Below are 27139 nucleotides of genomic sequence, written 5' to 3' on the forward strand. Positions count from 1 at the left end.
TCTAGATCTTGGAGATTCCCTTTTGAACACCATACGAGTATGTAGTTAGTTTATTTGGCACTCGTAATCGCTTTAAAATTTTATTTTAAATTAGGAAGTATTTTAGAAATACAGAAAAGTAACCCACCGCTTAGCAGATAGTAACATTTAGTAGATAGTCATGTTTTGCCCCATTTGCTTCAGACTGTGCCTGATATTTTTTGGGAAACAAAATGTCACAGGTAACACTAAAGCCCATTTCCATCTCTTCCCACCCCCACTCCCAGAGGTAATGTCTCTCTTTAGATAGGTGAATATTATTCCTATATATAGTTTTAAAGTTTTATTGCATATGTAAGTAGCCACGAACAATAAATAGCAATGTTCTGTCTGTTTAAAGTTTTTGCATTAATGGTACTTATTTTGTTTGACTTTCTGTACCTTGCTCTTTTCAGTGTTTCTTTTGTTAGAAAAGTTGGATCACTTTGTGTTTACTATTTACTCCTTATTGTCTTTAGAAATTATAGCCCTATTACACAAAGGCAATGATTATTACAAAATTTTAATGATGAAGTTGCTTGTTAGGCAAAGTGACTCAGGCTTTAGACTGACTGGTATTTAAAATTGTCACACTGGAAATTTCCTTTTGCTAAAATCTCATGACTTTGGCAATCAGAAAAACACCTCTTAAGTCTTAAGTCAGGAATACATGTAAGGTGTATTCCTGAGTGATTGTAGTAAAGACTCATTCAGGAAGAAAATTGTGTCGGATTGCTGCCTTCCTAGCTCAAAGGAAACTTCCATTGTAAAATTGTTACCACTGGTCAAGCTGCCTCTTCAGTAGAGCCATTACTTAGCGTTTGGCTTAGTTGAAGTGCAGTTTATGGGACTCCGAGAAGACTTTGCCCTGGGTTTGAAACAAAGAAAGGATACACTAACATTCCATTCTTTAATAGTATCAAATGGAAGAGCTGAAAACAAGCTTGTTCTCAACATAGTTTATATGCTACCTTTAACATTTTGTTTCTGTTTTAAGCTTAGAAACTGAAGATCTTAATTCTGAAATTCCTTTGAATTATAGCCTTATTTTGATAGTGGAACCCACAGGTAATATTCACTATAACATGGTGATGTTAATATGTGAGAAATCACATAGTGAATCATCAGGTCAGTGTTATTGTTGAGAAAGCATCAGAAAAGAGCAGTGTTAGAATATGATAGTCAAGCAGTTAAGCATATGCTTCAGTCCACACGGATTAAATTACCTTCCTTGTAGTACATATATGCTGATAGCCAAAATGCTATATAATACAGCATATAGTTCTTAAATTTTATAACTGATAAGGCACTTTATAAACTGTTAGGTGAATGCTATTAGGTGATATTCAGAGTAACATCCTTATGATTAGAGCACGTTTACTGTCGGTCTCTTGTGTGTGTCTTAATAATAACATCTATTAAGTGATTCCTGTGTATCAGGCACTAAGTTCTAAAAAAACACTTTTATGGATTATACTGTTGTTTAAAATGCATCTCTAATATGAGCCAGAATATACTGTCTGATTTTTAAAATTTGAGTGGAGTTCTATTATTAAGTATTTTTGTTCCTTTGGTTCTTCTCTCCCACTCTTCCAGAAATGGTAGTATTCTGAAAACAAAACAAAACAAAATTAATAGCTATTCAACCAGCAGTTTAATTCTCTGTTATAAACAGGTGGTTTTTCCTTAAACACAGGAGGAATTGGAATGTATTTGTATTGTACATGTCCTGGATGTTGTATAGTGTACTGGATATTGTGCACTATGTCTTTCCAAAGTAAGCACTTTCCCTTAGAATGTTAACAATGATAGTGAGATAAGTGTCATTTGGCATGAGTAGTGTTGTATAGGTATCTTGACATTGGCAGATTAACTACTTGGCTACCATTAAATTCATTGTAGTTGTTGATGGATGAAAATATGGTTGCCTAGATAACGATTAAGACCCGTAACTAAACCACTGTTACTATTCTGTTGGCATAAACTTCAAACTCTGGAAGGTTTTTATTCATGTTAGCCTTTGGAGCACACCCCAGTAAGTGATTCATTTCTCTGTATTTCTGAATTTTTTAAGTCAGTTTATGAATAGGCAGAGAGTTTTTTTTCCTTGTTGTTCAGAGGTAATGCTCTAAATGGCCAGTTGGGACATACAACTTTTGGTGCTATATAGTTATGTTCTGGTGAAATAATGTGAAGGAATATTATCACTTACAAAATAAAAATACTGTTCATTACATCACATTTTTGTTTAGAAACAGGAAGATTTATGAGAAGGATTTTTTTAAAAAAGATATTTCTTTTTTTTTAAAAGATTTTATTTTTTTTCCTTTTTCTCCCCAAAGCCCCCAGTACATAAATGTATCTTCTTCGTTGTGGGTCCTTCTAGTTGTGGCATGTGGGATGCTGCCTCAGCGTCGTTTGATGAGCAGTGCCATGTCCGCGCCCAGGATTCGAACCAACGAAACACTGGGCCACCTGCAGCGGAGCACGCGAACTTAACCGCTCAGCCACAGGGCCAGCCCCGGATTCTTTTTTAATGAGCCAAAATAGTTTCACTTTGTGTGTTAGAGATTTTGATAGTTTGTTACAGGCTTAATAACATGCTATCTGTAATTTAGGTCAAGTAATTTTAGTTTAAATTTTAATCACGTTTATGTATTGGTTATTTTTTTTAAAGATTTTTTTATTTTCCCTTTTTCTCCCAAAGCCCCCCATAAATAGTTATGTATTTTTAGTTGTGGGTCCCTCTAGTTGTGGCAAGTGGGACGCCACCTCAGCATGGCTTGATGAACAGTGCTATGTCCACGCCCAGGATTCAAACTGGCGAAACCCTGGGCTGCTGAAGCAGAGCATGCGAACTTAACCACTCAGCCATGGGGCTGGCCCTATGTATTGGTTATTAATAAGATGATTACTCCTAGGTATTGCTTTTTCATACAGATATTTTATTAATCCTGTGTCCTTACCTAGTTCTGTGGTCTGTTCAGTGATTTCAAGGCACTATTGACTTTTGCATGGGTTTTGTTTGGTCTACACAGTGTTTTTGAAAATTTTGAATTAGTTGCCTTGCTTAAAAATTGGGGTTGGAGCCAGCCTGGTGGTGCAGCGGTGAAGCGTGCACGTTTCCCTTTGGCAGCCTGGGGTTCGCTGGTTTGGATCCCGGGTGCAGACATGGCACCGCTTGACAAGCCATGCTGTGGTAGGTGTCCCACATATAAAGTAGAGGAAGATGGGCACAGATGTTAGCTCAGGGCCAGTGTTTCTCAGCAAAAAGAGGAGGATTGGCAGCAGATGTTAGCTCGGGGCTAATCTTCCTCAAAAAAACAAAAACAAAAAAATTGGGAGATTGCACATGAAATCTGAGTTTGTGGCTTTTTTTTTTTTAATTGGAAGATTTGTCAGCACTCAGTCTGCTTTTCAGTATAGCAATAATTAGTTGGCTCCAAGAAATGGCTACTTCACCCTTCCTTTATGGGGTTATACATAGCCTCCACCTGGCCTACTGCACGCACCTACTTTGCTGGCCCCTGTAGGCATTTGTTTGTGATTTAGGGCATCTGTATTTTTGTTATTTTAGATTTAGACCATTCAGATATCTGAAAATGAATTTGAACTTTTGTTTAATGCAACAAATATATAAGAACAAGGTTACAACCAAACTGAAAAATGGGCAAGGATTATGAAGAAGCAATTTGCAGAGGAAAAACTTAATGGCCAAAAAGTAAATAAATAAATAAAATAAAGAAAGAAAAGAAAAGACAGAAAAGGAAAAAGATGCTTAGTAACCAGTGTTACTAGTAGTCAGAGAAATTCTAATTAAAAAACTGTGGAATACCAGTTAGTACCTCTCAGATTGTCAAAAATTTTGAAGTTTTTTGGAGGATGCTGAAAGTGGGATTTCTTTATTCTTAGCTCGTGGAAATGTCAATTTGAACTTCTCTGGAGAATAATTTGGCAATTCGTGGTAAAGAAAATGTGTGCACAGAAAACATGGACCGGATGTTTATTATGGTGCTATTTTGTTTATTTATTTATTTAAATTGAAATATAGTTGACATACAATATCCTATTAGTTTCAGATGCATACAGTACTAGTTTAAGTAACAAAAAAGTGGAAATAACCTAACTTCCTTCAGGAAGGAATTGGATAAATAGCTGTGGTTTATACTGTGCAGGAGTTAAAATTAATGAATTAGATCTACGTCTATTAGCATTTACCCATCTCAGAAACAATGTTAAATGAAAAAAAGCAGGTTGCAAAAGTTACATACACTTTGATACCATTTGTGTAAAGTTAAAAACATTGTTTGCTGATCTCTATATATGTAGCAAAAGTACTAAACATACATGAGAAAGATATACATTAGCCTTAGGATAGGATTGTCTCTAGGGAATGAGGAAGAGGAGAAGGGGATTTCGTTATATCTAAATTTGGGGGGGGGGGGGGGGCGGGGGGCTGCAGATCTGAAGCAAGTAAGACAAAAGTCTTAAGTTTATTTAATCTTGATGGTGAATCATTAGTGTCTTTTACATCTGAAATGTTTCTTTGGGAAAAGAAAAAAATTTAGAGTGTTTTATGAAGTTTTGAGATAGTTTATGATATATTAGCTTTCTTCCTCTATCCTTACAGAAGGCCTCATTGATGGATTTGATGTGCAGGTGAAGATACATGATTAATTGCAACATATAAGAAATGTTTCCTAATTTTAAAATTTTTTTTTTTTTTTTTTTAAGATTGGCTACCTGAGCTAACATCTGTTGCCAATTTTTTTTTTCTTTTTCTTCTTCTCCCCAAAGCCCCCCACTACATAGTGGTATGTTCTAGTTGTAGGTCCTTCTGGTTGTCCCTGTGTGGGACCTCAGCATGGCTCGGTGAGCGGTGCCATGTCCGCACCAGGATCCTAACTGGTGAGACCCTGGGCTGCTGAAGCGTAGCGTGTGATCTTAACCACTCTGCCATGGGGCCAGCCCCTAAAATTTTTTTAATTTCAGAAAAATTTTAATTAAGTTGTTTCATATCAAGATTTAAGTGGAAAAAATTACTTTTATTTAGCTCATTGTTCAGATGTTTAAATTCTGTGAAATACTTAAGTATTTATTATTGCTTTTAATGTAATTTGGAAAATGTGAGTTGCTTTGGATTACTTAAAACTACTCATTTATTTCTACCATTGATGCATAAATACTCAGTCTAGGTTTTAGTGATATCTGAGTTAAAAAAAAATTATGTGTATGCCTGTGACATACATCAGGCCAAGATGAAGATGTACATATTATTAATCTAGGCTATTTCTTACACTGCTGGTCTTTCGTTTCCCCTTAGGTCAGGCAGGCAACCAATCAGATTGTGATGAATTGTGCTGATATTGACATTATTACAGCTTCATATGCACCAGAGGGAGATGAAGGTAAGAACTGTTTTCCATTTTAATTTGCTGTCTCTATGTCTGTATGATATGTATTTGTGCATGCTTTTGTGTGTGTGTAATACATACATTTTCAGGTTAAGATATCAATGTTACTTTAGAAATAGGAAAATTCTTTAGATTTTCATGGGAAATACTTGCATAGTGTAATCTGACGATACTGTGAAATAAAGGAAATGTCACAATTTTAATTCTACTTCAAACATTAACTTATTTTGTGACCTTAGGCAGATCACATTTTCATAAGTGTAAAATGAACGTAATACCACGCATACAAAGCTGAAGAGTTATTTTAAAAATTAAGTACTTTGAACACAAAAGGTTCATCAAGAGGGCTTAGTTCATATGTGGTTTTCTGAAAGTTTTTTTCCCCCCTCTTGAACTATAAGTTAAAATTAAGATAATCTTACTCATAATTGGGAGAAAAATATTTGCTTTGTGAGATGGAATACAAAGGTTAGAAGCTAGATGATGGAGTTAGTTACAGGAGAAGAATATGTGAAAGAGAAACATGGTATAGAATGTGTGGGAACTCAGTTAGCATTTTTTAAATGAGGACTGTTTTAGACCTTGTAATTACAATAAGGATTAAATTGAGTAACCAGTTTTGGCCTGAAATTTTGTTCCCACATAAGCTGCATTTTTAAAAGTTATCAAGTTTGTCATAAACTCACAAGTGTATTAATATTGGAGCTGCTTTGCTTTTTACTTTTGACTTCATCTTGACATTCCTTGTCAAAATGGTTTATTGGTTTGTCTATACTACTCTGAGACTTCCTCTCAGAAAGTCTTCTCATTTGATATAAAATAAGTTAGAAACTTGGCCTTTTATTTACATTTTGTGTTTCTATTTCCTCTCTCCTTTATATTATACTAAGAAGAAGCATACAAGTAACACTTTAAGGCCTGGCAATATTTATTTCATGAATTTTTCTTAAATTATCTTGTCTATAGTAAGACAAAAAAAAGTTAATAGCAGTTGAGCATATTATTGCCAAGAAGTACTCTGGTTCAGTAGATTGTAAATGAGATCAAACTGCTGTGATTTTAAGTTAGAGGAACAGATCCTTCAAATGGACTTTGGATGAGTGCCCACTTAAAAAAAAGAGTTTGGTAAATGAAAGAGAGATTATTTAATTTCTTTAACTGTGAAGAAAAATGGAAGTACCTTAGCCAAGCACATCAAGGCAAGCTTTCTTTGTTGTAGGTAGAGAACATTTAATTCCAATGTAGGGTTTTTAAAGGGTAGCCAGTATAGATAGGTAAAATAAATGCGCAGTCTCCGGCGGGCTTGGTTTCAGCTTAGGTTTGTTTTTATCTTCCTGGACTAAAATGTCAGGAAAGAATTCAGAGAACTGAAATGTTTTGAATATAGATGACTGAATAGGACAAAGCTCATAATGGTCTGAATCTCAAGGAAGCAGCGTTAGTGTTCTCACTAAGAGGATCAGAAGAGAAATGAAAACTTATAGGAAGTGAAGAGGATTTGGGTAGAGATTCAGATAAAACATTACAATTTTTGTTACATAAAATATCTTATGCAGGACTAACTAAGGTACGTTTCTCAACTCATTTCTCCTACAGCAATAGGAAAAACCTGGAGTCATGTATAAGCCCATTTAATTTTAGAGTATACGAGAATGGGAAGTTGTATTAATTTGGTATTTTAAAGTTTCAGAAACAGGGATCACTTTGGATAGATTTGGCCTTTCAGATATATACATAGCTTAATTTTGCCCTTGAACATAGTAGCGTTTCTTGATTTTTACCTTATGGAAGAGTATAGCATGTTATTTCTTTCGAAACTAGTTGCAAATTTGACTGCCAGCTCCTTCCAGGGCTCTATGCTGGTGGCAGGAGTCAATAGGAAAGATACCATTTTTTAACCCAGCTAATCTCATCTAGAACCTTCTAGATTGTGATTGTCTTCTGCAAGGCTGATTTACATATCTGTAGTCATTAAATCTTGGTGCTATAAGGTAGAATCAGAAAATTATTTGAAGGCATAAACTTGTTGCTTCTTTATGTAAGTTTTTAATTGATGAAAAAGGCCATCTTGTACAGTAACCCGGAAAGACCTATTGGCATGTGTCTCTTTAAACTAATGCACTGCCTTTTAAACAGAAATAATTTATTTTAAAGCCTATTTGAGATCTTTGTAATATTTTAAAAATGAGAAGTTAGTAAGAAAAAGAGCTGAAAACTGTTTTTTTTTACTGTTCTGCACTTCAAGGGTTGGTGAAATCATTAGCACTTAAGCGAGTGCAAGGAATGCACCTCCCTACACAGTGCAGGGATTAGTATTGTCATCAGCTTCTGCAAGAGAAATACGAAATTTTTGAGTGCCTGAACTCAGGTCCTGACAGGTAAAGAGTCTTTTAATTTATCATTAATAGATGGTTTGGGCATAACCACAAAGAGAATGATGACTTGAAAGTTTTGTACCAACTTTTCCCTTAGTGTACTCTGTCAGGTATATGTTTGTAGAATTAGCTGTGTAAGAAAAAATTTTTCCTTCGGTGACATAGTATTTCATACAAAGTTCTAATATAGTTCAGATCCACCAGCATCACTTTGGTTTATCCATATAAGGCATGTAAATTTTAACACATTTATTCTTGAAGTAGGATTGTATTTTTCAGTGCATGTGTATGTGTGTTTAATGAAAGGATAAAACAGCTAAGTCAGAAATATTGCCTAAAATTAATAATTTCAAGCAAAAACTATTAACTTGGAAAAAAGGAATGGTTCCTCACACTTGGTCATAAGCCTTTATCCAACTATTAATAATATATATTGTGCCATACAATTATGTATGGATTAGCAATAACATTGATAAACCACCATCTCTTTTCAGTAGAGTTGTGGGTGTCATTTTGAAAATACATACGTACTAATTAAGTGCTAGCCCTCAAATCAGGAAAATTGAAAGAGAAGGGAAAATATCCAATTCTAATACAAATGTATTGAAATATAATATAGAATTTCATAAGGAAATTTCAAATGAAAGGAATTTGAGTATAACTTTAGTTATACAAATAATGATATAGGGTAGGGGCTTCAAACTAAAGTTACCATTGGGGTTAAGCAAATAACAAACATGATTGGATTGGGCTGGATGTAGGGAAATAAGACTGTTGGGACAGAGGCTGAACTGAAGAGTGCATGTCTCACATAAATATATTCAAATTAAAAAAAAACTTTGCTGGCCAAACAGAACATTTTTGTGGTCCGTATTGAGTTCTGTTGAATTTGCAACCTTTGAAGAGGGATTCCAGGGCATCGTGGTGTGTTAATGCATATTCTTTATTATTTGGACATGAGGATAAAACTTGAGCATAACTGTCTCATTAAAAAAAGAAAACTCGATGAGATTCTTCTGGGATCTTAATTGAAACTGATATAAATAATGTATAATATGCTATATTACCATTAAGTATATTAAGTAAATTGTTTGCTGTATGTGTGCTACTGGTATATACTTTAAAAAGATTCGAAATCTAGCATGCTGCCTCTTTTTAGGTAGGTTTTAGAGTTTTTCAAGCACTAAAATGGTCTTATTTGTGAGATCTTGTTTTTATTTTGTCTCTGCTTTATTTACTATTCCGAAGTGTATTGACTTTTGGGAATTCTTTAAAGATTTTATTTTTTATTATTTTTTTATTTTTCCTTTTTCTCCCCATAGCCCCCCAGTACATAGTTGTGTTTTAGTTATGAGTCCTTCTAGTTGTGGCATGTGGGACATCGCCCCAGTATAGCTTGATAAGCGGTGTTAGGTCCACATCCAGGATCCGAACTGGCAAAACCCTGGGCCACTGGAGCAGAGCATTCAAGCTTAACCACTCAGCCATGGGGCTTTCCCCAGAAGTTTTTAATTTTAATGAAGTCCAGGTTATCACTTATTTCTTTCGTGGGTCATGCCTTTGGTGTTGTATCTGAAAAGTCATCGCCATACCCAAGGTCAACTAGATTTTCTCCTATGTTATCTTCTGCGAGTTTTATAGTTTTGCATTTTACTCTTAGGTCTATAATCCATTTTAAGTTAATTTTTGTAAAAGGTGTAAGGTCTGTGTCTAGATTAAATCTTTTGCATGTGGATGTCCAGTTGTTCCAACAGCATATGTTGAAAAGATAGCTCCATTGTGTTGCTATTGCTTGTTTGTCAAAGATTGGTTGACTGTATTTATGTGGGCCTATTTCTAGGCTCTCTATTCTGCTCTGTTGATCTGTTTGTCTCTTCTTTGTCCAATACAACACCGTTTTGCTTACTGTAGCTTTGAAGTAAGTCTTGAAGTTGGGTAGTGTTAGTCCTTCAACCTTGTTCTTCCCCATCAATATTAAGTTGGGTATTCAGGGTTGTTCATTTCTCCATAGAAACTTTAGAATCAGTTTTTCAACATCCACAAAGTAACTTTCTGGGATTTTGACTGGGATTGGTATAAAATCTACAGATCAAGTTGGGAAGAACTGACATCTTGGCAGTATTGAATCGTCTTTTTTTTAGATTGGCACCTGAGCTAACATCTGTTGCCAATCCTTTTTTTCCCCCCTTCTCCCTAAAGTCCCCCGGTACATAGTTTGTACATTCTAGTTGTGTGTGCCTCTGGTTGTGCTATGTGGGACGCCGCCTCAGCGTGGCCTGATGAGCGGTGCCGTGTCCACAACCAGGATCTGAACCAGTGAAACCCTAGGCTGCCGAAGGAAGCAGAGTGCACGAACTTAACCACTCAGCCATGAGGCTGGCCCCCATATTGAGTCGTCTTATCCATGAACATGGAATATCTCTCCATTTATTTACTTCTTCTTTGATATGTTTCATAAGAATTTTCCTCATGTGGATCTTCTACATATTTTGGTAGGTTTATACCTAAGTATTTCATTTTAGGGAGTGGTAATGTAAATGCTGTTTTTAATTTCAAATACCACTTATTTATTGTTGGTATATAGGAAAGCAATTGACTTTTGTATATTAACCTTGTATCCTACAACCTTGCTATAATCGCTTATTAGTTCCAGGAGTTTTTTGTTGATTCTTTTAAATTTTCTACATGACCATGTCATCTGTGAACAAAGATAGTTTTATTTCTACCTTCCTAATATGTATACCTTTTATTTCCTTTCCTTATCTTATTGTGTTAGCTGGGATTTATAGTACACTATTGAAAAGCAGTGGTGAGAGGGGACATCCTTGCATTGTTCCTCACCTTATGTGAAGCTTAGAGTTTCTCACCATTCAGTATGATGTTATCCATAGGGTTTTTGTTGATGTTCTTTGTAACATTGGAGAAGTTCACCTTTACTCCTAGTTTGCTATGAGTTTTTATCATGAATGGGTGTTGGGTTTTGTCAAATGGTTTTTCTGTGTCTGTTGATATGATTGTGTGATTTTTCTTCTTTAGCCTGTTGATGTGATGGAGTTGATTTTTGAATGTTGAAACAGCCTTGCACACTGGGATAAATCCCACTTGGTTGTATATAATTCTTTTTATACATTGTTGGATTTGATTTGCTATTATTTGGAGGATTTTTGCATCTGTGTTCATAGAAGATATTGGTCTGTGGTTTTCTTTAATGTCTTTGTCTGATTTTGATATTAGGGTAATGCGGGCCTCATAAAACGAGTTAGGAAGCATTCCCTCTGCTTCTGTTCCCTGGAAGAGATTGTAGAGAATGGGCGTAATTTCTTACTTAAATGTTTGGTAGAATTTATGAGTGAATCCATCTGGGCCTGATGCTTTCTGTTTTGGAAGATACTAACTATTGATTGAATTTCTTGAATAGATATAGGCCTATTCAGATTGTCTATTTCTTCTTGTATGAATTTTGGCAGATTGTGTGTTTCAAGGAATTGGTCCATTACATCTAGGTTATCAAATTTGTAGGCATAGAGTTATTCATAATATTCCCTTATTATCCTTTTAATGTCCATGGGATCTGTAGTGATCTCCTCTCTATCAATTCTGATTTTAGTAATTTGTGTCTTCTCTCTTTTTATCTTAGTTAGCCTGGCTAAGGCTTATTGATTTTGTTGGTATTTTCACAGATCTGGCTTTTGGTTTTGTTGATTTCATCTATTGATTTCCTGTTTTCACTTTCATTGATTTCTGCTCTAATTTTTATTATTTCTTTTCTTCTCCTTACTTTCAATTTAGTATTCTTTTTCTAATTTCGTAAGATGGAAGCTTAGATGATTAGTTTCAGGTCTTTCTTCTTTTCTGATCTATGGTTTCAGTACTATAAAGTTCTCTCTAAGCACTGCTGTCACTGCATCCCACACAAATTTTTTTTTTAAGATTTTATTTTTCCTTTTTCTCCCCAAAGTCCCCTAGTACATAGTTGTATATATTTTTAGTTGTGGGTCCTTCTAGTTCTGGCATGTGGGATGCCACCTCAGCATGGCCTGATGAGTGGTGCCATGTCCGGCCTGATGAGCAATGCCGTGTCTGTGCCCAGGATCTGAACCAGCAAAACCCTGGGCTGCTGAAGTGGAGCGTGCGAACTTAATCCGTTGGCCATGGGGCCAGCCCCTGCATCCCACAAATTTTGATAAGCTGTGTTTTTGTTTTCAATTAGTTCAAAATATTTAAAAGTTTCTCTTGAGATTTCTTCTTTGACTTACGTGTTATTTAGAAGCATGTTGTTTAATTTCCAAGTATTTTGGTATTTTTCCAGCTACTTTTCTGTTACTATTTGTAGTTTCATTCTCTTGTGGTCTGAGAGCATTTTACAATTTCTCTAAATTAGTTAAGGTGTGTTTTTATGACCCAGAATGTGGTGTATCTTGGTGAATGTTCCATGTGAACTTGAGTAGAATGTGTAATCAGCTGTTGTTTGATGAAATAGTTTATAGATATCAATTATGTCACTTGATGGTGCTGTTGAGTTCAACTATATCATTACTGATACTCTGTTGCAGTATCTGTCCATTTCTTTTTTTTTTTTTCTTTTTTGTGTGAGGAAGATGGTCCCTGAGCTGACATCCATGCCAGTCTTCCTCTATTTTGTATGTGGGACACTGCCACAACATGGCTTGATCAGCGGTGCATAGGTCCATGCCCAGGATCTGAACTTGCAAACCCTGGGCCACTGAAGTGGAGTGTGTGCATTTAACCACTACATCACCAGGCCAGTCCCAAGGATCTGTCCATTTCTGATAGAAGCATGTTAAAGTCTCCAACTGTTGTGGTAGATTCATCTGTTTCTCCTTGCCATTCTGTCAGTTTCTATCTCATGTATTTAGAAAAAAAATTTTTTATTGCTTTTTCTCCCCAAATCCCCCCAGTACATAGTTGTATATTTTAGTTATGGGTCCTTTTAGTTGTGGCATGTGGGATGCCACCTCAGCCTGGCCTGATGAGCAGCGCCATGTCCGCACGCAGGATCTGAACCAGTGAAACCCTGGGCTGCTGAAGCAGAGCGCGTGAATTTAGCCACTTGGCCACAGGGCCAGCCCCTATCTCATGTATTTTGATTCTGTGTTGTTAGACACATACACCTTAAGGATTGTTATGTCTTCTGGAAGCTTTGACCCCTTTATCCTTATGTAATGCCCCTTTTTATCCCTGATAATTTTCCTTGCTCTGAAGTCTGCTCTGTCTGAAATTAATATACCTACTCCCACTTTCTTGTAATTAGTATTAGCATAGTATATCTTTCTCCATCCCTTTACTTTTAATCTATGTGTATCTTTATATTTGAAGAGGGTTTTTTGTAGACAACATGTGGTTGGATGTTGTTTTTTGATCTGCTGTGACAATCTCTGTTTTTTCATTGGTTTATTTAGATCATTGATGTTTAAGGTGATTATTGATATCATTGGATCAATATCTACCACATTAGCTACTGTTTTATAATTGTTGATCTTGTTTTTTGTTCCTGTTTTTGTCTTCCACATTTTTTCTGCCTTTTCTGGTTTTCATTGAGCATTTTATTTATTTTTTTTTTTTTTAAAGATTTTATTTTTTTCCTTTTTCTCCCCAAAGCCCCTCGGCACATAGTTGTACATTCTTCGTTGTGGGTCCTTCTAGTTGTGGTATGTGGGACGCTGCCTCAGCGTGGTTTGATGAGCAGTGCCATGTCCGCGCCCAGGATTCGAACTGACGAAACACTGGTCCGCCTGCAGCGGAGCGCGAGAACTTAACCACTCGGCCACGGGGCCAGCCCTTCATTGAGCATTTTATATGATCCTATTTTCTTTCTTTCTTTTTTTTCCTTCAAGGAAGATTAGCCCTGAGCTAACATCTGCCACCAATCCTCCTCTTTTTGCTGAGGAAGACTGGCCTTGAGCTAACATCCGTGTCCATCTTCCTCTATTTTATATGGGACACCTGCCACAGCATGGCTTGATAAGCGGTGTGCAGGTCTATACTTGGGATCCAGGCCAGCGAACCCCAGGCTGCTGAAGCAGAGCATGCAAACTTAACCACTGTGCCACCAGGCGGGCCCCTATATGTTCCTCCTGTTTTCTCTCCTTTCTTAGCATATCAATTATACTTCTTTTTTTTTTTTTTTTAACTTTTTTTAGTGGTTGCCCTAGAGTTTACAATATATATTTACAACTAAGCCAAATCTACTTTCAAATAACACTATACTGCTTCATAGATAGTGCAAGTACCTTATAATAACAAAATATTCCTAATTCCCCCCCTCTTCTCCCTTGTATCATTGCAGTCATTTCACTTATAATTAGCATACACACACACACACACACCAGCATAATCAAATACCTTGTTGCTATTAATTTTTTTTTTCTGAGGAAGATTAGCTGTGAGCTAACTACTGCCAATCCTCCTCTTTTTGCTGAGGAACGTTGGCCCTGAGCTAATATCTGTGCCCATCTTCCTGTACTTTATATGTGGGAAGCCTACCATAGCATGGCATGTCAAGTGGTGCACAGCATGGCAAACCCCGGGCCACCGAGAAGCGGAACGTGCGCACTTAACCGCTGCGCCACCGTGCCGGCCCACTATTAATATTTTTTGAATGAACTCTTACCTTTTAGATCAATTAAGAATAAGAAAAATAAATGTTTTTATTTTACCTTCATTTGTTCATTCTCTGATGCTTTTCCTTTCTTTATGTAGATCCGAGTTTCTTACCTGTATCATCTTCCTTCTTTCTAAAGAACTTCTTTGAACTTTTCTTGCAAAGCATATGTACTGGCAACACATTTCCTCAGTTTTTGTCTGAGAAAAGTCTTTATTTCTCCTCATTTTTTTCAAGACTTTATTATTATTATTATTATTTAAGATTGGCCCCTGAGCTAACAACTGTTGCCAATCTTTGTCTTTTTTTTTCTCCCTGCTTTATCTCCCCAAGTCCCCCCGGTACATAGTTGTATATCTTAGTTGCAGATCCTTCTAGTTGTGGCATGTGGGACGCCACCTCAACATGGCCTGACAAGTAGTGCCATGTCTGTGCCCAGGATCCGAACCAGTGAAACCCTGGGCCACCGCAGCAGAGTGTGCGAACTTAACCACTCGGCCACAGGGCCGGCCCCCGTAGACTTTATTTTTTTAGAGCAGTTTAGGTTCACTGCAAGATTGAGGAAGATTCTCCTTCACTTTTGAAGGATAATTTTGAAGAATTCTTTCTAGGTTAATAGTTTTTCTCTCAACACTTTCAATATTTCACTCCACTCTCTTCTTGCTAGCGTGGTTTCTGAGGAGAAGTTGAATGTAATTCTTATCTTTGCTCCTCTGTACATAAGGTGTTTTTTTCTTCTAGCTTCTTTCAAGATTTTTTCTTTATGTTTGATTTTCTAAGTTTGAGTACCATATACCTAGGTGTAGGTTTTTTTTGGCATTTGTCTGCTTGTTCTTCTCTGAGCTTCTGGGATCTGTGGTTTGATGTCTGACATTAATTTGGGCAGATTCTCAGTCATTATTGCTTCAAATATTGCTTCTGTTCCTTTCTCTCTTTCTTCTGGTATTTCCATCCTGTGGATGTTATACCTTTTGTAGTTTTCCTACAGTTCTTGGATATTTTGTTCTGTTTGGGTTTTTTCCCCCAGTCTTTCTTCTCTTTTTCAGTTTTGGAAGTTTCTATTGTCATGTTCTCAAACTCAGAGATTCTTTCCTCAGCCATGTCCAATCTAATAATGAGCCCGTCAAAGGCGTTCTTCATTTCTGTTACAAAATTTTTGATCTCTATAATTTCTTTTTGATTTATTCTTAGAATTTCCATCTTTCTGCTGCCGTCAGTTCTTGCATGTGTCTACTTTTTTCATTAAAACCTTTAGCATATTAATCATAGTTTAAAAAAAATTCCTGATCTGATAATCCCAACATTCCTACCACGTCTGACTCCGGTTTTGATGTTTGTTCAGTGTCTTCAAATTGTTTTTTCTGCCTTTTAGTATGTCTTGCAATTTTTTTTTTGAAAGGCAGACATGACATACTCGGTAAAAGGAACTGCAATAAATAGGCCTTTAATAATATGATCATAAGATGAGCAGGGAGGGGAAGCATTCTGTAGTCCTGTGATTGTGTCTAGTCTTTCGGTGAGCCTGTGCCCCTAGTCTGTGAGCTTCACCAGTGCTTCTCAGGTTTTCTTCCACCTTTAGGTGGGACAGGATACCTGGAAGGGCTGGAGTTGGATATTTCCCTTACTCCAGGTGGGTTAGGCTCTGATAAAACTCCAGCAGTTAAACTTTGGTAAAATAGTTTCCCCTGAGGGCAGGTTTTGTTAAGAACAGAATTCTCTAGTGCATTTCAGAATGGTTTGTTTTCCTCTCCTCCTGCTGGACGCGTGAGGGAATTTTTCTCTGATATTCACTGTTAGGACCTGGTAGAACTGCTAGAGGTAAAAGTCACAAAAGTGTGGGGGTCCTCCTGTTATTGTGGGTTTCTGCTCTGGTAAGTTGTGATTCTCTGTATCAGCGTATCTCCAATTTTTTTTGGCAGCAATTTCCCGTTACCTCACTTTTCTGATGGACATAAGGAGAGTTGTTGATTTTTCAGTTTTTTCAGCTTTTTGCTTGTTGTTAGGATGCATGTAAGCTTCTCACAGGCGACAGCAGATACCAGAAATCCTCCTGGTCATTTTATTTTTATTTCTAATATAAAAAGTTGCATTTTAAAAATATAAGAGCAATCTGTGCCTTTTTGTGGGCATATGCTTTCAGTTCTCTTGGGTAAATACCTGGAAATATAATGGCTAAATTGTTTGGTAAATGGAGAGTTTTTAAAGAAACTGCCAGTTTTCCAAAGTGGTTGTACCATTTTATATTCTTGTCAGCTGTGTGTCAGAGATCCAGTTGCTCCATATCCTTGATCATACTTGTTATATTCCATCTTCTTAATTTTAGCTATTCAAGTGGTTGTGTAGTGGTATCTTGTGGTTTTAATTTGTATTTCCCTGATGGCTAATGATGTCAAGCAGCTTTTCATGTCCTTATTTGCCATTTGTATATCTTCCTTGGTGAAGTACTTATTACGACCTTTTGCCATTGGAGGGGAGGATTGTTTATCTTATTGAATTTTAAGAGTTCTTTATATATTCCTTACACACACACACACACACACACACACACACACACACACACACACACACACATATATACACACACGCCTTTGTTGGACACGTTTTGCAAATACTCTCTCTCAGTCTGTGGCTTGTCTTCATTTTTGTTACAGTGTTTTTTGAAGAGTGTAAGTTTTTAATTTCAATGAATTAATTATTTATTGAATTTTTCTTTCATAGTTCATGTATTTTTTGTGATCTATTTAAGATGTTTTAAAATTCAAGGACATTAAATTTATCTTCTGTGTTTCCTTCTAAAAGTTTTATAGTTTTAACTTTTGCGTTTAGGTCTTTGATCCATTTTGAGATAAATTTTGTATATGCTATGAGATAAGGAGAGAGGTTCTGTTTGTTTGTTTATTTTTGCTATATGGCTGTCCACTTTTTCTAGCACCATTTTTTATAAAGATTATTCTTTCCCCATTTGATTTCTGGACTCTGTGTTCTGTTCCATTTTAAGTCTTGAAATCAAGTAGTGTAAGTCTTCCATCTTTGTTCTTTTTAAAAATGATTTTTGCTCTTCTAGGTCCCTTTAATTTTCATATAAATTTTAGAATCAGCTTGTCAATTTCTACATAAAAGCATGTTGCAATTGTTATAGGAATTGCACTGACTACATTGGGGAGAAAAATTAAAGAATGAAGAATATATATTTCTCCACTTATTTAGATCTTCTTTAATTTCTCTCAACAGATTGTAAGAGGTTCTAGTTGATTTTAGCTCATTCTAGAGAGAAATTAATTTTCTGCGTGTTTTTTTTTTTTTTTGGCAGACAATATAGCCAGATCATGTTTTTTTTTACTTGTAGTAAAACACATATAACATAAAATTACCATCTTAACCATTTTTAAGTGTACAGTTCATTGGTACACATTCACATTGTTGAGCAATCATCACTATCATCTATCTTCAGAATTCTTTTTATCTTGCAAAACTAAAACCTTGTACCCATTAGACACTAACTCCCCATTTTCTTCATCCCTCAGTCCCTGGTAACCACACTTCTACTTTCCTATGAATCTCTACATTCTATTCTAGGCACCTCATATAAGTGGAATCACAGTATTTGTCATTTTATGAGTGGCTTATTTCACTTACCATAATGTCCTCAGAGTTCATCCATGTTGTAGCATATATCAGAATTTCCTTCCCTTTTAAGACTGAATAATATTCCATTGTATGTATATACCACATTTTGTTTATCGATTTATCTGTCAGTGGACACTTGGGTTGCTTCCACCTTTTAGCTATTGTGAATAATGCTGCTGTGAACCTGAGAGTACAACATCTCTTTGAGACTTTCAATTCTTTTGACTCTGTATCCAAAAGTAGAATTGCTGGATCATATTGCTAATTCTATTTTTAATTTTTCGAGGAATTGTCATACTGTTTTCTGCAGCAGCTGCACCATTTTACGTTCCCACCAATAGTACACAAGGGTTCCAGTTTCTCCACATCCCTGCTAACACTTGTATTTTTGTTTGTTTGTTTTTGATAGTAGCCATCCTAATAGGTAGAAGTGGCTTTGATTTGTATTTCTCTAATGATTAGTGGTATTGAGCATCTTTTCATCTGCTCATTGGCCAGTTGTATACCTTAGGAGGAATGCCTATTTGAGTCCCTTGGCCTTTTTTTTTTCTTCTTTTTTTGCTGAGGAAGATTTGCCCTCAGCTAATATCCACTGCCAATCTTCCTCTTGTTTTGGTGTGTGAGCCACCACCACAGCATGGTCACTGACAGACAAGTGGTGTAGGTCCACGCCCAGTAACTGAACCTGGGCTGCTGAAGCAGAGCGCACCAGACTTAATCACTGGGCCACTGGGGCTGGGCCCCCTTGCCCATTTTTTAATCAGGTTATTTGCTTTTTTTGTTGTTGAGTGTAGTTCTTCATATATTCTGGCTATTAACCCCTTAGCAGATATGTTATGCAGATATTTTCTCCCCTTCTGCAGGTTGCCTTTTCACTCTGTTGATTGTGTCTTTTGATGCACAAAGGTTTTAATTTTGATGAAGTCCACTTTGTCTGTTTTTTCTTTTGTTACCTGTGCTTTTGGAATAATATCCAAGGAATCATTACCAAATTCAACGTCATGGAACTTTTACGTTTTCTTCTAGGAGTTTTATAGCATTACTTCTCACATTTGGGTCTTTGATCCATTTTGAGTTAATTTTTGTATATGGTGTAAAGGGTCCAGCTTCATTCTTTTGCATGTGGATATCCAGTTTTCCCAACACTATTTTTTGAAAAGACTGTCCTTTCCCTATTGAATGGTCTTGGCACCTTTGTTGAAAATCATTTGACCATGTATGCAAGAGTTTATTTCTGGGCTCTCTTTTCTGTTCCACTAGTCTGTATGTCTGGCTTTATGCTAGTACCACACTTTTTTTTTTTTTTTTTTTTGATTACTGTTGCTCTGTGATCAGGAAGTGTGAGACTTCCAACTTTGTTCTTCCTTTTTCAAGATTGTTTTGGCTATTCTGAGTCTTGAGATTCCATGTGACTTTTAGGATGGATTTTTAAATTTCTGCAAAAAACACTGTTGGGCTTTTGAGAGGGATTGCTGAATCTATGGGTCTTTTTGGATAATGTGGACATCTTAACAATATTAAGTCTTCTAATCCATGAACAAGGGATGTCTTCCATTTATTTGTATCATCTTTAACTTCTTTCACCAATGTTTCATAGTTTTCAGTATACAAGTCTCTCCTCCTTGGTTAAATTTGTTCCAAAGTGTTTTATTATTTTTGACACTGTTGTAAGTGGAGTGGTTTTGTTAATTTCCCTTTGAGATTGTTCATTGTTAGTGTATAGAAATGCAAATGATTTTTGTAGGTTTATTTTGTTTCCTACAACTTGGCTGAATTTGTTTATTAGTTCTAGCAGTTTTTTTTTTGTGGAACCCACAGGGTTGTCTACATATAACATTTCATCTCTGAACAGAGATAATTTTACTTCTTCCTTTCTAATTTGGATGCCTTCTCTTTCTTTTTCTTGCCTAATTACTCTGGCTAGAATCTCTAGTACTGTGTTTGAATAGAAACGGCAAAAGCAGGCATCCTTGTCTGGTTCCTTACTATAGGGGAAAAGCTTTCAGTTGTTCCCTAAGCAAGAACATCTATGATCTAGTTGAATTTGGTCTTTTTTTCTTTCTTTCTTTCTTTTTTTTTAAAGATTTTATTTTTCCTTTTTCTCCTCAAGGCTCCCTGGTACATAGTTGTATGTTTTTAGTTGTGAGTTCTTCTAGTTATGGCATGTGGGATGCTGCCTCAGTGTGGCTTGATGAGCAGTGCCATATCCACGCCCAGGATCCAAACCCGTGAAACCCCAGGCTGCTGAAGCAGAATGTGTGAACTTAACCACTCGGCCACGGGCTGGCCCTGCTGTTTTTTTGCTTTTTTCAATTTGCTCTTGTTCTTGGTTTGTAGCTCTGTCAGGAGTCTTTGCTAAGGTTTCCCCTTTCTTCCTGGGCCCTGATATGCAATTTTTAGTTCCCTACCATTATACAACTGCTGAAATCTAGGAGTCAGCAAATGTCTGGAGGGGAAATTGAATGAAGAATGTTAGACTTATTTTTTATTCCACTTTTCTGAGATCTTGGCTGTTTCAACCCTGACGGCTTTGGTAGTCCTGAATTTCAGGCCCAGCCTCTGAGACTGCTGCTGCTTATGGCTCTGCTTCCTTCATTGACCTCTGTGCTTATTTAGGAGTCAGCAATGCAATAAGGGGGTAAAGAGCCTGCGAGCATAGAGCTGATCTTTGTCTGATTCCCATTCAAACACTTAAAAAAGTTTTTTTAATTCAGTTTTTATGGTTATTCTGATACCTTAGCTAAGCTATCATAGCTGGAAGCAGAGGTCTAGATGCATCATTTTAAAATGTGAAACATATTTCGTTATGAGTTCTGTAGCAGAAGATAATATTTCATTCAACTGTTTGTAGGTACAAAGCTTATTAGCCTTAATCCAGATACAAATTATCATTAGCAAGTATTAAGATGATATTAAACGATATGAAGATTGTTATTAAAGTTTAACATACTTTTGTAAACTTTGCACAGAAATAATTTTTAGAATGTGAAGAATTATAAAACAGTATTAGGTTATCTTCATCACATGGTATTTAATATATTGTTTTGCTTATCTTTTAAAATTACGAAAGAAATACATACTTGTTGTAGGAAAATCAAACATTATGGAGTATAAGATGTGATGGTCCTCTTCTTCCCTCCCTTCGTTATAGCACCTACCCCTACAGTCCCAGAAGTAAGCACTGTTAATAATCTGATATGAATTCTTTTATACATGCAAAATTTTTTTCTTTTAGTTACAAAAGTGAGATTATATATAATGTTTTTCAAGTTGCTTTTTAAATCTAATTTGGTGTGCATTTTTAAGGCAATATACATAGACCTGTTTCACGAAGGCCTAGTATTCCTTTATAGATGTATCATTTTACAGGGGCCGGCCTGGTGGTGCAGCGGTTAAGTTCTTACATTCTGCTTTGGCGGCCTGGGGTTTGCTGGTTCAGATCCTAGGTGCAGACCTACATACCACTTGTCAAACCATGCTGTGGCAGACGTCCTACATATAAAGTAGAGGAAGGTGGGCATGGATATTAGCTCAGGGCCAGTCTTCCTCAGCAAAATGAGAATTGGTGGCAGCTGTTAGCTCAGGGCTAATAGTCTTTAAAAAAAAAAAAAGAAAAGAAAAAAAAAGAAAAGAAAATTCCAGAAAAAAAGGCGTATCATTTTACAAAGCCATTTCTTAATGTTCCACATTTTGGTTATCCCTCCCCTTTTTGGCTATTTTAATCAGTGTGCACAGGACATCTTTTGTGCACCAGTGAGAGTATACCTATAAGTTGTGCCAAAGTAAGAGAGTACTGTGTTAAAATTTTAACAGATGTCAAATTGTCTGTTATAGATACAGATTATCAAATATCCCTCCTACAAAGTTGCATCATTTTATATTCCCATCAAGAGTGTAAGAATATTTATTTCTTTATACTGCCGTTACATTAGGTGTTGTTATCAACCTATACTGCCATTACACTGAATGTTATCAATCTTTCTTTTCTAATCTAATGAAAAATATATTGTTTTTATTTGAACCTTTTATTAGTAGGGATGAATATCTTTTCATATACTTGTTTGCCTTTTTGGTTTTTTGGTAACAGTTATGCATTTGTAATTTTTTTTTGCCCATTTTTGTATTGCTTTGAATATGCATTTTGTATATTGTAGCTATACCCTTTGTTACTTATTTTTATTTATTTTTTTCTTTTTTCTCTCCAAAGTCCCCCAGTACATGGTTGTGTATCCTTAATTGTGGGTCCTTCTAGTTGTGCCTCAACATGGCCTGATGAGTGGTGGGTGCCATTTCCAGGCCCAGGATCCGAACCAGCGAAACCCTGGGCCCCCAAAGTGGAGCGCGCAAACTTAACCACTCGGCCCTGGGGCCGACCACTACCCTTTTTTATTTATATTGCAGATATTTCGTTAGTTCTGTCTTTTGTGTTTTAACTTGTTATGGTATCTTGGCATACTAGTCAAATCTGTCAGTTGAGTGAATTTTTTTTTTTAAGATTTTATTTTTCCTTTTTCTCCCCAAAGCCCCCCGGTACATAGTTGTGTATTTTTAGTTGTGGGTCCTTCTAGTTGTGGCGTGTGGGATGCCGCCTCAGCATGGCCTGATGAGCTGTACCATGTCCGTACCCAGGATCCGAACCGGCGAAACCCTGGGCCACCAAAGTGGAGCATGCGAACTTAACCACTTGACCACAGGCCCAGCCCCTGAGTGAATTTTTAAAATTAGCTTTCTGCTGTGATCCTAATCTTCAGCTTATTGAAAAGATACTTTGATTTTGTATTTTGAGTTTGAATTTTCTTTTGTGGTGTCTTTCTAGACTTTTATATTTTGTTTAATGTTTCTTGACTTGATTCAGTTTGTGGTGTTATGGGTCGACAAATTAGAATTCCTAATTAACATTCTGTGACTATTTGATCACTGAGTAACCTTGGGACTTATTCCAGAAATGTTAGTACTTGCCTTAAAATAATCCTGTTGATTTATACTAACTCTATATTGAGTATGAGTCATCTACTCTTCTCCTGCCTCTCTCTTGGAAAGATGAAAGTGATCTTGGAAAGATTTCAAGTAGAAACTGAAACTTCCTCATTTCTTTAGTCCAGATATATTAACAGTTGATCCATACTAGGTATAAGCAAACTTGCCAGTAGTTTAGATTTCTGCAGTTGTGGCAACTACACATCAAGAAGCTATTTATCTTTATTATGGAAGTCAGCATCAGTTTCTCATTATAATTGCTCCATTTTTACAGATCCTGTCTTGAAATGCTTTGACAACTGTAAACAATTCACTGACAGTTTTGGAGAGTAGGCTTTTTTTGCTCCTTATACTTTCATATTTCCCATTTTAGTAGAACTTTGCTCTCAAGGTATATATATTTTTCCATTTGAGTACTGATTTCCAAACCAACATTATGTGGCTGATTTATAAACACTTAACATTTTGGTTTATTTAAGTCTTGTTGATATATACAAAAATAATTATGTTACTTATGTAAACATCATAATTATGCTAGAAACAAGTACCTTTGATTATTATGGAATGTCAAGTAACATTGTGCAAAAAGTCCTTCTATCTCCCACATTCTGCCTCTCAGCTCGCTTTTCAGGTAAGTTTGCTTGCCTTAGTATATTAAAGGAAGTTTGCTATTTGTTTGAAACGTTTCCCTCCCCCCATATCAAAGTTTTGTTTCTTTTTCCTTAAGTGATCATTTGTGTGGTCATTCAAGGAGTTTTTGTTAAATTCCTACGTTTAAGTGATAGTTTGGTAAGTGTGAAAACATGTCTGAAGTATTCTTTATTTGCAAGAAACTTAAAACCAGTTGCAAAGACAATAGAGACAAACAGAAGACATTTTTCAAAAAGGAAGAATTTATGTAATGTTAACATTAAGATAACACCTTAAGTTTCTAATTCCTGATCTTGTTGGGATTCCTAAGTTTATCTGTGAGCTGTGTTCTGCTTTCTATGCAGGATAAAGAAGTGATCTATAGGTACTGTTAGCTCAAACCGGAGTCAGAGTAAATGAATCCTTGCACTAGAAGGAACATTGATACTGTTAGCCCACTCTTCTGTTCCTTTCTAGTGCAAGTCAGATGTAGAGGACAGGAAGTCTGCAGTTGTACATACTTGCCTTCTTTCACTTTCACTTTAGCAGGTCTTGAATGATAGGGAAAGACTGATAAGGAATGGTCAAGTCTCCATGTGGTTTATATACAAATATAAAGATTATGAATGTGTAATAGTTTTAAATTTTGTCTTATTTGTATTTGGTAAGTTTTTAAACATTATTTACACAGCTCTGAGGTGATGTGGATTGCTTTAGTGGCTGTTGCTTTAAGAATTTAGATGACATCGTTTGATAACAGAAGGTACATTTGTTTTTGTGAGTTAGGTTCCCTAGCCTTCAGACCAGGTTAGGTGCCCAACCAAGTGTATCATTTTTCATAGTAATGATAGTGTTTAATAGTAATGATAAAAATAATGAAGTCAGTGTTTACTGTATGCCAGTCACTAAGTACATCACATATTCATATAGACTTATGAATGGCTCTAGGTACAGAGAGGCTATGTAACTTAATCTAGGTCATAAAGCTAGTGACTGATTCAACGCCAGGCAGTTTGGCTTCTACGGTCCATGCACTTAATCACCACAGTCTACTGGCTGTAATTAATTTAGCCACACCATATTGTAATAATTTGTTTGTGTCTATACTACTTCTTATTGGAATCGAAGTTCCTTAAGGACCAGGAGCCATGATTCGTTCTTTTTCACCTGTGGTTTTCCATGGTATCTTACATATAATACGTGTTCAGTAGATACTTACTGAGTGAACTGAAGCAAAAATCTAGAGAAATATAGTAAGTCTGTCATATTTTTTAGTCTTGAGTTTCTTCATATGCTTATTCTATTGATTTTATGGGTAACAAACAAAATTACATTATATTTGGGATTATTTTGTCATTAGCTTTAATTTTGATTTTACTTCCCTTTGAGGAATACAGTCAAGATATTTATAAATTGTAAAGATTCTGTACAGTGTTTTAAATATTAAGAAAGTGGAGAGCATAAAAATTGTTACGTAATTTTTAGATTAAATGGAGAGGAAAAACTGATTACATAATATTATATAATATTATATGTTCTTGTTTTTTTCCAAGTTTTATTGAGATATAATTAACAAATAAAAATTGTATATATTTAAGGTGTACAACTTAATGTTTTAATATGCCTATACACTATGAAATAATCACAAGCTAATTAACGTATCTGTCATTTCACATAGTTATCATTTTCTTTGTTTTTTTCCTTTTTGTATGTGTGGTGAGAAAACTTAAGATCTACCTTCTCAGCAAATTTCAAGTGTACAATACAGTATTGTTAATATAGTCACATTGTTCTACGTTCAATCTCCAGAATTTATTCATCTTGTATAACTGAACCTTTCTGCCCTCTGACCAGTATCTCCTCATTTCCCCCTTCCCCTAGCTCCTGGCAACTACCAGTTTACTCTCTGCTTCTATGAGTTTGACTATTTTAGATTCCGCGTATAAGTGATTCACACAGTATTTGTCCTTCTGTGTCTGGCTTATTTCACTTAGCATAACGTCCTCCAGGTTCATCCATTTTGTCACGAATGGCAGAATTTCCTTCTTTAAGGTTGAATAGTATTCTACAGTGTGTCCGTCCCTCCCCCCCCCCCCATTTTCTTTATCCATTCATCTATCAATAGACATTTAGGTTGTTTCCATGTCTTGGCTATTGTGAGTAATGCTGCAGTAAACATGGGAGATACTAAATATATTTCCTTTGTATGTATGTATATGTATGTATATATATCTCTAGAAGTAGGATTGCTGGATTATAAGGTAGTTCTATTCTTAATTTTTTTAAGAGCCTCATACTGTTTTCTGTAATAGTTTATCCACTTACATTCTTACCAACAGTATACAAGGGTTCCCTTTTCTCCATATCCTTGCCACCACTTGTTTATTCTATTTTCTCTTTTTCATAATGTGTATGGTGTTCTTAAATGCTAAGCTGGAAGAGTTAGTTCTCCAGATCAATGCTTCTTAACTTTTTTTCCAAAGACATTAATAGAGAATGATAATATTTTCTTGGGACGCTGGAAAGAAAAGGCTCAAATGAGTAAGTTTGAGTAAGTGTCAGAGGTCTCCCATTGCTCAAGCCCTATCTGACTGACCCAGGGGCCAAGGAAATCAGTATCTTGGCAAACCTCTAATTCATATTTGGAACGGCCACAGGACACTGTTTGGGAAGCTCTGCTGTAAATAGTTTCAAATTATTACAGTTACAAGGATCTTAGCTACCAGATCCCTTATAATAAAATGTCATTTTATTTATGTATTTTATATTTAATACAAATAGTAATTTTATACATTTGTTATATTTATTTATATTTTATTTATTTGTGCCTTCTCTTTTTTTCTCCTTAATCCTCATAGCTTTGTCAATTTTATTAGTCTTTTCAAAGAAGGCTTTTGATTTTTAAATCCTCAATTGAATGTTTATTTTGTATTTTCTTGAGTTCTGTTCTTATCTTTATTATTTCCTTCTACTTTATTTTATTATTATTATTTTTTAAGGAAGATTATCCCTAAGCTAACTGCTGCCAATCCTCTTTTTTTTTTTTTTTGCTGAGGAAGACTGGCCCTGAGCTAACATCCATGCCCACCTTCCTCTCCTTTATACGTGGGATGCCTACCACAGCATGGCGTGCCAAGAGGTGCCATGTCCACACCCGGGATCCAAACCGGTGCACCCCAGGCTACTGAAGTGGAACATGCGCACTTAACCGCTGCGCCACCGGGCCGGCCCCTCTTTCTACTTTCTTTGGTTTGTTTTGCAGTTTCTTTTTTTAAACCTCTTGAGATGTATGCTTTACTTATATTGCTTTCCTAGTATATTCACTGTTAAAGCTATAAACTTTTCTCCTAAAAATGTACTGCTTTTAGGTGCATCCCACACTTTTTTTGGTTTGTTTGTTTTGGGGAAAGTTCTCCAGGTAGTGACTGTGGCTATTGTTGCTTCCTCCTTCTCTTCTTTTTTTCTTTCTTTCTTCT

At 36.0% G+C, this 27139-nt stretch overlaps 1 protein-coding gene across 1 annotated transcript in view; it reads left to right on the top strand.

Moving 5' to 3' along the window:
* The window catches only part of NPEPPS (aminopeptidase puromycin sensitive), a 93410-nt gene that overhangs the window by 9700 nt on the left and 56571 nt on the right, over window positions 1–27139 (top strand). The window contains exon 3 of the mRNA XM_023652653.2: window positions 5342–5426. Within this exon, the coding sequence (XP_023508421.2) occupies window positions 5342–5426 (85 nt within the window). The remainder of the gene's footprint in view (window positions 1–5341; window positions 5427–27139) is intronic.

The sequence above is a fragment of the Equus caballus genome, chromosome 11, assembly GCF_041296265.1.
Source record: "Equus caballus isolate H_3958 breed thoroughbred chromosome 11, TB-T2T, whole genome shotgun sequence".
Lineage (NCBI taxonomy): Eukaryota > Metazoa > Chordata > Mammalia > Perissodactyla > Equidae > Equus > Equus caballus.